At 39.6% G+C, this 13200-nt stretch overlaps 1 protein-coding gene across 1 annotated transcript in view; it reads left to right on the forward strand.

The window, feature by feature from the left end:
- The first annotated feature begins 11374 nt into the window (after window positions 1-11374).
- The window catches only part of RAB11FIP2 (RAB11 family interacting protein 2), a 39075-nt gene continuing 37249 nt past the window's right edge, over window positions 11375-13200 (forward strand). The window contains exon 1 of the mRNA XM_060099052.1: window positions 11375-12269. Within this exon, the coding sequence (XP_059955035.1) occupies window positions 11917-12269 (353 nt within the window). The 5' untranslated portion in view covers window positions 11375-11916. The remainder of the gene's footprint in view (window positions 12270-13200) is intronic.

Below are 13200 nucleotides of genomic sequence, written 5' to 3' on the forward strand. Positions count from 1 at the left end.
CAACAATTGAAAGAAAAAAAATCTACAAACACTAATAGAATATAGAAATAAATACTTGGAGTAATATGGGCTTCGATCATACAACATCGACATTACAAGAACTTACATTTAGTGATTGTGAATGCTTTATTTCATTTAAGCTGAGAAGTAGAATGCATTTTTGTTCCTACATGAAGCTTGACCCTGAAATTTGACCCACACCAAAACTCTTCAATGTCTGTGTTTTAATGTTTTATATGTCATTCATCATAGTTGCCTACCAATAGCCTAGTCCAAGAGAATTGGCTCTGTCCACATCCCTGATAAAGGTGAAATCCTCTGCAGACTGTGGGGTCCCAGCTTTCTCCATCCAGCCACAGCCATGGGGATAGAGTCAGAGCTAGTCTGATATGCCCTGCCTCAAGAAAAGTTGAACTGGGCCTGTGAGACTCTTAACATCACCAAACCAGAGAAAGGTCCCAGGATGCAGATATTTACACCTGAAGTCCAAGCTCCAAGTCCCTTGTTAGAGCTACCAAATAAGAGTTGTCTTTAGTGATCATGCTTTTTAGAGAAGCACCTAGTATAGGTTGTTTGATAACTTTTATGGTGGAAGCAGTGGGTGGATATGAAACATATTTTAAACATAATTGAAAAAATACACTAAATGAGTACAGGAAACTAGCTCTTGGTTTATATTTTCATTACTAATCATCATATATCACAATGACATTAAACTATAATACATCCAATACTACAACAGAGTAGGCCATCACTTTGAACTTTGGTGTTGTTCAAAGACATCTTTGCTCCCTAAATTCTAACATCAGTTTTACCTCATGAATGAAAGAAAGCTCTAAGTGATTAGCTGTATCAAATGTTGCTAATCTGCCCAATAAGATGAGGACTGACCATTGACCCTGGCAACATGTAGGTGTAGAGTAGGGAAGACAAATCTGATGGGAGCACTTTCAGTAGAAAATGGGAGAAAGAGAGAAAATCTTGACAAGACTTTCAGGAAGTTTTCCTCCAAAAAGAAATAGAAAAGTGGGGTGGTAGCTGGAGGGGATGTAAGGTCAAATGAGCGATTATTGTTTTAATATGAGAAGTATTGGGGAATATGTATATTGATGAGATTTGATCCAGTAGAGAAGGAAACAGCTGAGATGCAGGAGGGAGAAGGGAGAATGGAATATGCAAAACCTTGAGATGACAAGGGATGAGACGCATTACTTGTGCAGAGGAAATGTCCTCAGGTCGGGGCACAGATCAGTGATCCGCTGCAACAGGATAGGAGAGTGAAGGAGAATACTGGAGCAGCTTCATGAACTATATTTCCATTAATGCATGCAAAATTTGCATTAACTTTGCAAGAAGCCACACCACAATATCAATTTCAACTGCCATTGGAATCAACCAAGGCTCTACATCTTTTCCCTGTTTGCTGTTGAGAGGTCAGGTGTCCAATCCACCGCAGGTGATTTTTAGGACCAAGTTCACTAGAGACATCACTTCAAGTTAATACATTTGTAGTGTTTGTTATATATGCTAATACATTTTAACATTTAGTCCTAATGTACCACCATAAGCTGATAGAGAAGGGGATCCAACACCATCTTATAACATCATGGAGGGACCCCTCAAATCCATGGGCTCTGGCAATCACTTCACTTTGCTTATAATGTATTACCCCTTGTAGTGAGTATAGTATTTTAGGCCACAGCCTGGGGTGATATGTAAGAAATGTAAATATTTTCCCTATTGTTCAACTTAATCTCTGTTTTGCTTCTCCCATTTCTATCCCTGTCAAAATTCATCCAGAAAACATAACTGGATAAATTTAATAATTCCAGGTTTTAAACTCAGGTAATAATTTCTGCCTCCCTACCCTTGTCCCTGGGACAGAACTGAAGTTCTAAGGGCTGAACTGAATTTGAGGCCCAGGGGACTAGCCAGGCTGTTGGAATCTGTTCCCAATAGCATCTCCTTATGTATAGAAATATGTGTAGGTGCCATCATGGTCTGTTCCTGGTCTTGGATCCACGTACTCTAAACCTTTCCAGTCCTGATTTGGACGATCATTTAAGTCTACCCGTGGTTTCTTAGTCATTTTCACACCTCTCTGGGGAAGATGAAATTCTCAGAAGTTTTCTGGTGCCTCTCTGATGACAGGAGGCTCAGGGGGGTACCTTGGATCCTCTCTACCTAGGGTTCCCCTGCCCTGATGTTCTACTGCTACCGTTGCTGCTCCAAGGCAGCGTGGTGCAAAGGATTGGGGAGCTCTAGCACCTTGCTCACTTTCAAGGACCCTCCCAGGAGACAAGATACAAGCGATAACCACTTTTGGTCTGGAGTCTCTATCGACAATATGCCCAATTCTTATGCTCAACAAAAGCAGGAAGAGAAATGTCATGGAGACATTAAAAGGTATCAAACAAGCTTGACCTTCTGTGCCAGTATTCTTATTTTTTTTCCCTTCTCCCTGACCAGTAAAATCTTTGTCCAGTCTAATTCTTCCATCAGTTGCATTCTTCCAAAATTCTTTGTTTACTGCATAAACTTTGGCTTCTGTTACCTCTTCCCTTACTGGTTACTTTGACATGGCAAAGCTGATACTGGACCCTGGTACAGTAAGTCTGGTTTTCCTAGCTGCTGCCTGAAAGTAGGAGGAAAGTCACAAGGGGACCAGGTATAACTAAGAATGAGAAGCACGTAAGGTGTTATCAATGTATTATCAACCTTACAACCACATGAGCTTGCTAAGGTGTGTTTTTCCAAGAGGGCACTAGGATTCTCATTCCATAATAAGTTTAAATTTAGTCTAAGTACAGTGTATTTGACCCATCACATATATTTATCTATGTAGCTTTCAAGTTATTATTTATTCATTACCTTATAAATTTGATTGAGTTGAACTTAGCTTGAATGATGGTAAACTAGAATTTTCTTTCTTTTAAATCTGTCCAACACTTATCATTCTAAGCAACTATTGATGCTAGAAGAAAAAGTGTGAATGCTGGTAGGTATGCATGTGAGAGATACAGGACTAAAAACTATGATAAAATTTCATATTTGTAAAATTCTTTATAGTTTACAGCATGTTTTTCCATACATTATTGTGTTTTACTCTTCAGCAAATGTCTAATAAATATAATTAGTAGGCTGAGGTGGTATGTGAGCCTTGGTCTCCTGAATGGAAACCCAACAATTTCCCAACATTGAGCTATGAAAGCAGAAGAATGAGGTGATATCAAAAGTGACTTGTTTTTCAATGGATAGGTTTCTCTAATACATTACAATCCGTCTGCAGTTTGTGGATGCCAAACACCACAGAACAGGCTGCTGCTCCAGGGAGTATGCCATGAGCTGCAAAATAGATCAATTGTCTTTTGTTTGTCTCTATGCTCTCACTAAAGCAGTGTTAGGCTCTGGGATTGTGTCAAGGATGCTATGATAATGCTTAAAGCCAATTGAGGTACAAGAGTTGTTCAAAGGATATGAAGGATTTGGTTTCCAAGTTTCCTGCCTCATCCTGAGGTGAGCAATGCCTAAGAGGACAGTCTACTGTACAACCTTCCTCCTTCTTTGTGATGGGATAGGAAAAGGCAATGGTGATGTTTGTGTTGGCTATAGCTTTATCTCTTTCAAATTAAATGAGAATGCAATGTTAAAGAATTTAGCATAAGGTGGGCAATCAGCAAACATTAGCTATTATTATTAGTACAGAGATAACATGCTTAAAATTAGAGTGGTACATGGGAGTTCGAAAACACTGATTAGTCGCTGAATGTTTATGTTACTAGGTGTACCAAAGGATGTCATACTTTTGTTTTTAAATTCGTCACAATTCTAAGTAAAAATCTAGTATATTAAAATATTATCTGGTATATGATCTATTACTTAAGTTTCTAATTCAGCTAGTTGTAGAGATAGAAGGTACATAATTTAGGGAGTCTTCGTTATTTTTCTGCAACTCAAAATCTGTCTAATAAAGTTCTTAAAATGATACTTTAAAAAGTCAGTATTAAATGTTAAATGAAGGTCTGAAATATTAAGGAGTTATTTTATTTTTATTTGGAAAAAAGTGTCTAACAACATTGGGTTTGGCTTGAAACTAAAGTAACTCAGGGTCTCCACTGGCTGGCTCTCACCCGCTGAGCTAGAGAAGCACCTGCTGCAGCTCCAGACCCTTAACCCATTGGTGAAGAATAGCCCAGAACAACCGTGCTGCTAGCCATTGCCTTCAGATATGAGGAAAGCTGTTGCAAAGAGAAGTGGAATTGTACCACCAACCCAATAGCAATGAACACCTTTTGAGAACTTCCTATGAGCCAGGCCCTCTCTAAACTTTACATGACCCCTCGTTTCATCCTCCCAACAACCCATTTGGCAGATGAGCAAACCTAAATTTAGAGAGTTTACATCATTTTCCAGAGGTCACACTGGTAGTTAGTGCCCAGGGGACAAAACCTTTCCTAGGATGGACACTCAATGAAAGTTGAGTGAATGTTCCTATTTGAATGAGTGCCTGTATCCCAGGAGCTTTGGAGAAAGTCTTGTTTTAGAAAATGTTGCAAGCCCTTGATTCCTGAGGTGGCTAATGCACCGGACTTCATTTTTACAAAGCTAGTTTGCTCCATTCCTTTCCAATGTCCAAGTGTATGTAGAAAAGGAAAACAAAACCTCTTGAAATTACAAAGATGATTTAGTCAAAACTTGAGCTTAGAAATTCATACAATGCACTTTGTAGTTTGGACAGGAGTTTTTTAAAAAAAACTTCCTTAATTTTTCTTAAGACCTCAGGTTACAAGAGCACAGTTACAGGCACAAATTACACAATCTAAATACCTTATTCTCCTGGGTAAGCCTGATAAACAACCACGGTAAAACACAGTTGCTTGTTGATGTGAGTCCATTGGGAAGTAGTTCTGGAAAACCTGAGATCCAAGTTTGGAAGCAGAAGAAATGTACAAGTTGCTATTTTACTAAAGAAGAATTTAAGTTGCTCAAGGTCATACATACTGTTGGTTGGTTGACCCAGATGGCCTCTCTCAGTCCAATGTTCCTTCCATTATTCCTTCACTTTTTGGAAGCAAGTATTGCTTTTAGGTCTACTTTGCTAAACTAAGTCTGATGCTTAATTTTGGCTATGTAGATCATCAATGATCATTTCAATAACTAGAAAATGATTATAATATGGTTTCGAAATCATCTTTCCCTATATCATAACCTATAAGTGCTCAGAAGGTGACCTAATCCAGACCATGTAAAAGATAAGCACCCGGTTCTAAGCCAAAACTATTTTTATTATCAGACATTCAGATGGACTAAAACATTGTTCAGGCTGATTGAAAACTGCTTAGCAGAAATCTGACCTTGGAGCAAGAAGAGTTGGGTCTAGCCCTCAAAATGAAATGCTTTTCCCCAGGCTTTATATCAAACACACAAAATGTAACAAATACTTTTAAAGTCCTCTACTTTGTTTTGGATAGATTAAATAAGTAGAAAGGGAGAGAGGGCAGTAGATCTTATGTAGGGGGAGAAAAACATCCCATCAAGTGGTTTTGCAAGCTGCTCACCAGTTTAATGCTCTCCAAAAGAACATATATATTAGTTCCAGAAATATTGTAATTCTAATCCCTTATTATTTGTTTTTAAAAATCCTCCATCTTGGATTTTAACTGGTCATGAAAAAATATTAACAGATGTTTACAGAGGACAAGGCTGATAAGTTTATGTAACTCTGATAAACATTTCTTTCAATAATAAAGTTATCCCGTCCTTGTTAACTTCCACATAAATCCATAAAAGTAGTAATGTTCTGGAAGATTTCAGTAAGACTCATGATGGTGAGACAATCACAACTTGAAGACAGATACCTGTGTATTTGCAAAATCTTTTTCCAATAGCAATAATCTCTGCTTTTCAGTAATTGTATACATATATAAACTTAGTTTACTTTATCAATATATGTATACATAGAAACAAATCATATATATTAACATATAACGTTATTATACATTATAATGTATCTATTTATTAAATTATATATGTATGCTATATATGTTATTAGGTATTATATACTATATACAACATGTAAACTTTATAATATATTATGTTGTATGCTTATTATATATGTAATATATAATATATTATGTACAGTATTTTATCTATTTATTTTTATATATAACTTTGAGAATTCTGGAGGTGGAAGGGGCCTCAGAGGCACAGAAAGATTATGACTTGTCACGTCTACAACTCCTTAGTTGCAGAGCTAGAATTAGAACTCATGTCTTCTGATGCTCAGGCCCATGGGTTTCTCACACTATCATTCACAAACTCCTAATAATTTCATTGTCAGTTGTCAAAAAGAGGCACGATTACCCCCCCAAAAAACTTCCCTGCACATGTGCATAGGAGACATATATGGATATCTCTGCAGCATTGTCTATGATACTGAAAAACTAGAAACAATTTAAACATCTTTTGGAAGGAGAAAAGATCAAATTGGGCTTATTCATTTGACCCAATACCATAAAGTATTAAAGTAAATCAGTTCACGTTCTGTGCATTAACATGTATTGACTTTGTTGAGGAAACAAAAATTGCACAACATAATAGTAAGACACCATGAAGAGGAAATTAAAAAGCATCCATACAAAACATTTTTATGTACAAATATGAATTCTGGTCCACAAATTCTTACCCTTCTCAGCATGTCTTCATAGACTGAAAAAGCTACAAATAATATGAATAGAAGTTAGGTTATTACTACAAATGAAAAGTTTAATACTTTTCAAAACCCCTTTATGTAACTTCTTCTAAATCTTGAGTTGTTAGTGTCAATTTCCTCATGCAGGGTCTATAAATAAAAGTTATATTTACTTCCTTTCTGTGATGATCATTTTCATCTGGGAGAGAGTGCTCTCATTTTGAAGACCTTTTTCTCCTGAATTAGAAAATCCTTCATTAATAAATTACATAAAAAGGGATCTGCTTTAGTATATTGACCAAATTCAATTAGATAATGATAATGCAATTTGCTTCTTTGTGTTATGGATGTACTACTTCAAATTATTAAATGATAGAAAATGCTTTAAGTGGTTCCTATTATAGACTCTTACTTTACAAATGAATAAACAGAGGTCCAAAGAAGGAAAATTACTTCCCTAAAGATATGTAGCTAGGAATCCGTAGCCCTGGGATTAAGATACAGGCTGTTGACTACAGCACTTTAAACTACACACCACACTGCTTCTCCTGCATCACAAACTGTGTCCATACACTGCCCAATCCCAGAGACAAATTAATCAGTGATAAAAACAAAACAATCACCAAAAAACCCCAATACTAGTTAATAGCTATTATAATTTCTAATCAGCTTGCCAAGTTTAGTTTTTGACTGATTATGTGGAGTTTATCTATGTATGTATCTCCAACATAACCCTGAGTTTTGCCATATTGTATATGTATATAGATTTTATATACATTGAGTTGTATGTATATTTGCAGCATGTGTGTGTGTGTGTATCTGAAGTCTGAAGATTGTAATGGTACATCGGGAAAGCTTCTTGTTGCCCTATGTTTCTGAACCTCCATCTGGAAAACAATACCTGGTACATAATGTATATGTTATGCAATGTATATGTGGGCTATTTAAAAACTAAGAGCACTATAATTGTCCTACAATAGATTTGCAACTCTTAATTTTGAAGATGCTGATGCCCAAAGGGGGAAGAAAATGGAAAGATTCACGATGATGCTTAGAATAAGTCTCCTTATGGGATTTTATTAAAGGTGTAGCATTTAGTAAATATTTTCATCTGTGGAATCCTCCACTATGGAAGAATAAATACTGATTATTTTTACTTTCTGCCCAAATCATTTTTATTCATTGCAGCAGTATTGTTAACAGTTAGAAATTTCAGCATTTTCCTCCTTTAAGATATGTTATTTTTCCAAGCCCTTGATTTTTGGAATTACACCAAACATTTCTGGACATATCATTAGTCATAGGATAATTTTTAAAAATTATTAATTCTGTTATGTTGTCCTTATGAATGCAATCCTTTTTCCCTGCTTAAGTTATGGTCCTTGTATATTTTTAAATTAGTAAAAAGGATCTTTAAACTGTAAGACAATAAACATTTTTGTAGAACCACTTTGATCTCAGATCTTACATAATTACCATTATATTTCACAATGAGCCAACCATATATTTGACTCAACTGACATGTTTTTACTCTTCATACAAGTAATCAAAAAAGAAAAAAACCCACTTTCTTATAGAAAAACACTTTTATAATGCAATTCAAGATTCTATTTAGTCCATTTTGATTTGTTTGTTTATTTGCTTTCTCCAGGGCAAAAATATACTATTTTCTTATTTTGGCTTAGAACATTAAGTCATGACTTCTGATCTTGCCAGATAGTAAAACTAAACAATTTTGGCTCTAGCCAAGTTTTGGGAAAACTCAAAAGAAATTTAGGTGCAACAGGGAGAGATGTTAGTAATTCCATTTGTTCAGCTCTTGCTTTTAGAGTATTCCCTGAATTTTGTTGAAGTCTGTTACTGCGTTGCTGTGATCATTGCTGCCAACTTCCACCCTAGAGATGGCTATATTTCAGATGGGTGAAATGATACTTGTAAACAAGTTTATAATCATTAATAAAGCTTACCAAACAATTTTAAGCTCTTTAGAAACACACATTCACTATTATAGTTGCCTATTTCTTATTTAATTACAACTTTTAATAGAGACGATGACTTTTAAAATGCAATTTATAACAATTCTACACTTAAGTTTTTTTCATGATGTTTATCTTGTTTTTGTAAGTTTCAGGTGTCAGTTTATTTCTCCCTGGACATCCTGGTTGAAATTCCACTGTTGACTATTCCAATGCACCCTTTAAAAACCTGAGAATATTTTTCTTTCAGGTTGACAACTGTCCACTCTGGGATCCAGGTGCAGTATTAACAGTAGGATGATTTTGTTCTGTTTTCTACACATGGCTTTTTCATACACTGTTTCTCAGAGATGGAAAATTCTGCCTCTTTTTTACATTTTATAGTAAACTTTCATCAGAATGACCTAAAACCAGGTCTTTTCACTCTAGATGGCTCAAGATTATTCAAGATTCATCTGTAGTTTGGTTCCCTGAATATCTTGGTGATAAATTAATCTAATGTCTCTTTTTAGAGTGCCTACATGCAGAACATACACCAGCCACTGTGTGTAAGCAGCACTAAAAAACTGTGGTTTCCAATAAATGAAATCTATAGATGCGAGCAAGTGTCAGTGGGTCCCTGAAAGAATGTGCTGGAATCTGAGTAGTTTTGAGGTTTGTGGTGCTGTCCTTTAGAGTCAGGAGAGTATCTTCTTTCCATAAGATTAAAATAATATATAACGTTATCCCCTCTCCCCCTAAGGTTTTCCAACTATATGGTTGCTCTTCTGACACAAATGCATTGGGCCCTCCCATACCTCCATTCAAAAAGTAATGAAAAGACCCTTGTTTCTTAAGAGTTTTAAGTGCTGCAGCTAGTATCCATGAGGATAGCGAGAAAACATGGAGAACACGATGTTCTCCCCAAGTTGAAAAGTTTTAAACATTGCCTGAAAATAATAAACACAATACCTTACACTTTTATAGTCATTTTAAGTTGGAAAAGTGTATGCACATTTATCATATTGTTTTACTCTCAAAATTAGTCTTGTGAAGGGAGAAGGACATTCAATAATTGAGTGTCTACTGCCTGCTAAACACTGTGAAGGGATGATCCATGATACACAAGGCAATCCAAAGAGGTTAGACTTTCCTTGGGAAGATAAGACATGAACAGAAATAAATACAATAAAGATAGAATGCCTCTTGTAATAAATAGAGGGAGGAAGGGAGACTTAGAATTATGTTCCATACTATGCCAGGAAATGAATATGTATAATCTCTTAATACCCCTCCCAACTCTATAGTAGCAATTTTATCAACAATTTATGGACTAGGAAATCCAGGCTCCCAGAATCCAAGTTCCTTGTCTCAGGAAGCTAAGTGCCCATCACAAGTTTTGTACTTTATTTCTGGCAGTCAGGACATCAAGCAAGGCTCCTGACTCATCAGCCATTACCCAAACTTTTCCCATTAGATCAGGTTGGTTTCAGAAAAAATGCAGTATTAACACATCCACATTTTCTTCTCTTAACACCGTCCCTTCCATTCCAACAGTGCTGGTGTCCCTCAGGACTTGCCCTCAGGGCAGGTAAGGAACTTGTCAGTTGCCCTTGGTGAGGGAGGCTGTTTGCTTTTCTTAGTTGACTTGGCTGAATACGACCAGAATCAGCTCTGCGTTTGGCTTCTGAAGTTAGATAGACTAACAGACTGTGAGTGCCCAAGGGGGGTCCTTTGGACGCGTAAGCCCACAGAGTGGCGATGGCATCTCGGACTTTACGGAGACCTGTTTTACCTGTGAAGAAAACGAGGCTCAGGGAGGGGAAATGACTTGACCAAGGTCATACATTCGATGGTGGCAGATGTGGGATCAGAACCAGGTCTTCTGACTCCAGCCCAGTGCCTCCCGGAATCTAATTTATTAACCCCTGTGTTAGCTTTGGAATCTTTTATCCGCTTCCCTTTCTCCTGTCGTCTGAGTGGGGGATGTCATTCCAGTCAATTAGCAGCCTTCTCTCATTTCAAAAAGAGAAGAGTGGATAAGGGGTTGGGGAAAAGTATGTTTTCGGCCGGTTAAAGGGACTGATTTATTTCACCACCACTCATCCAACGCCCGCTCGGTGCCAGGCACTGGGCATCCACGGTACAGAACAGACAGCTTCCAAAGATTGAAACTGGGTCTCTCCCAAGACCGGGCGTGCCCCGGGCCTTGACTGCCTCCTCTCGGAGCAGTCTCCCGCTGTCCCCAGAGCCCCCCTGCCGGCCCGTGCAGGTCCCCACGTTCCCAGCGCCCAGCACGGTGCCAGGCCCAAAACGGGCGCGAACCTGCTCGAGGAACATCCAACACTGGGCGCCTAGCTCGCAGCCTCAGCGCCCGCGCGACACGCCCCCGGTCACCACGGCAACCGGGGTGGTGCTGACCCTTGACCCCGGGGCCCCGCCCGGCCCTGCTCCGCCCCGTCGCATTCCCGAGATCAAGATGGAGAAGGACAACCCGGAAGTGCCGCCGCCCGCCTGGTGCTAGGAGCCGCCGGCTCGGCTAGGCCGAGACCCGCGCCCGCCGTCCTTCCGCCAGCGGCCCACCCCGCGGTCCTCCCGCGCCGGAGCGGCATCGTCCCCCGCCCCCGGTCCCACTCCACCCCACAGCGACCCGCCCCCGCCCCCAGGCCCGCCCGAGAGGAGGAGCCGAGGCGAGGGGGAGGAGGAGGGAGAGGTTTGCGAGAGGGAGCGAGGCCGCACGAGCCGCCGGCGGTTCGTATTACCGGGGTCGGGAGGAGGAGCCCAGCCGGGCCCGCGGACCAGCGCCGGGCGGGCGGGAGGCGCGGAGGAGGCGGGCGGGAAGCCCGGGGCTGCGAATTGGGGCAGGGGCGCCCTCCCACCTCTGCCGCCCTCCGTTCGGGCCTTGGCGGCCTGGCCTCACCTGCCCGGAGGCCTGGAAGCCACCAGTCGCCGCCGAGGGCCAGTCCCCGGGGCCGGCGGAGCGTGGAGGTGCGGACGCGAGGCGCGGGCCTCCGCGCGGAGGCCTGGACTGCGCGGCCAGGTGATGGTGGGCCCCTGTGCTTCTCCAGAGGAAAGGGGACCCCCAGAGCAGCTCTGCCCCCGGGCTGCCCCAGCAAGGCGTTTGGACATCAGCCCTAGGGAAGTCGGGCAGCTGTGAGTTTGCCTGTCTCCGTTAAGTGTCCTTAGGATGCAGTGATTAAGGAATCAGGCTCTCCCTGCGGGAGGGGCCCTGCCTGCGCTGGTGAACTCGGGGCAGAGAAAAAGGACAGAATGATGCTTTCCGAGCAAGCCCAAAAGTGGTTTCCGACCCACGTGCAGGTCACAGTGCTCCAAGCCAAAGATCTTAAGCCGAAAGGCAAAAGTGGTACCAATGACACATACACTATAATTCAGCTGGGCAAGGAAAAGTACTCCACCTCCGTAGCCGAGAAAACCCTTGAGCCAGTCTGGAAGGAAGAGGCCTCTTTTGAGCTGCCTGGTTTGCTAATGCAGGGGAATCCAGAGAAATACATCCTTTTCCTCATAGTTATGCACAGGTCCCTGGTGGGTCTGGATAAGTTTTTAGGGCAGGTGGCCATCAATCTCAATGACATCTTTGAGGACAAACAAAGAAGGAAAACAGAGTAAGTTATGTAATTTATTTTGAATTGGGGGGAGTTTAACTATTATCTCATTTATGGATTTCCTGTTCTTGGAAATTATTTGTCTATCTGGGGCATTGGTTTTTGGACTGAAATATGACCCAGTTTTAAACACCATATTTGCATGAATCTGAAGTAAAAATAGCCCTTGTGAAGAGACATTTTTTACGTGGAGTCTTTAATGATCCATTACTCTCTCGTTTGTTTGAGGTAAACATCTTCAATAATTGAATATTTTGCGCAGGATTTTAAGTAAACATGGTTTCACTACTTAATAAGAGGTCTGGACCATAGTGTTGACCAATTAAAACAACATATAGGTAAATTGTTACAATCTTTAAACATTAACAGTTTTCCAGAAAATGGAACATCAGAAAATTAAGTCTGCCAATATGACGTCTTTTATATATATATATATATATATTTTTTTTTTTAATTGAACTCTGAAGCTGTCAAGTGGTAAATTACCAAATTTAGAACTCAGTATTTTATTTCATCATTATAAACACAGTTGGCTTTTATTTTAGCTCACATTTAAGGGTCAGTACATCTTGATGGAGTCTAAAGCTAGTAAAAGAAAAAAGTTTTAAAAGTATGTACAGATATCCTCAACCTTGAATGCAGTTACTTCAAAGTTAGTTCTGTAAAGCCAGTGTGTTTAGACCATATTAAATGCTGGTCAGATTGGAGACAGTGATTAAATTCTTGTGATGAAATGATTTAATGACATCTTCAATAAAAACATGGGCTTTTTAATATGACTTCCAAACTTAGGTTAGATGTATTCTAATTTAAAAAACCATAATATAAGTTAAAACTAGGATATATGTCTTAAATTGAAAACAGTATGTTTTCTGAGATAGAGATACTCACCCCTTGCTTAAACTTATAATTTTTCTAGTCTGAGAGAACA

This window comes from Mesoplodon densirostris, chromosome 1 (assembly GCF_025265405.1).
Source record: "Mesoplodon densirostris isolate mMesDen1 chromosome 1, mMesDen1 primary haplotype, whole genome shotgun sequence".
Lineage (NCBI taxonomy): Eukaryota > Metazoa > Chordata > Mammalia > Artiodactyla > Ziphiidae > Mesoplodon > Mesoplodon densirostris.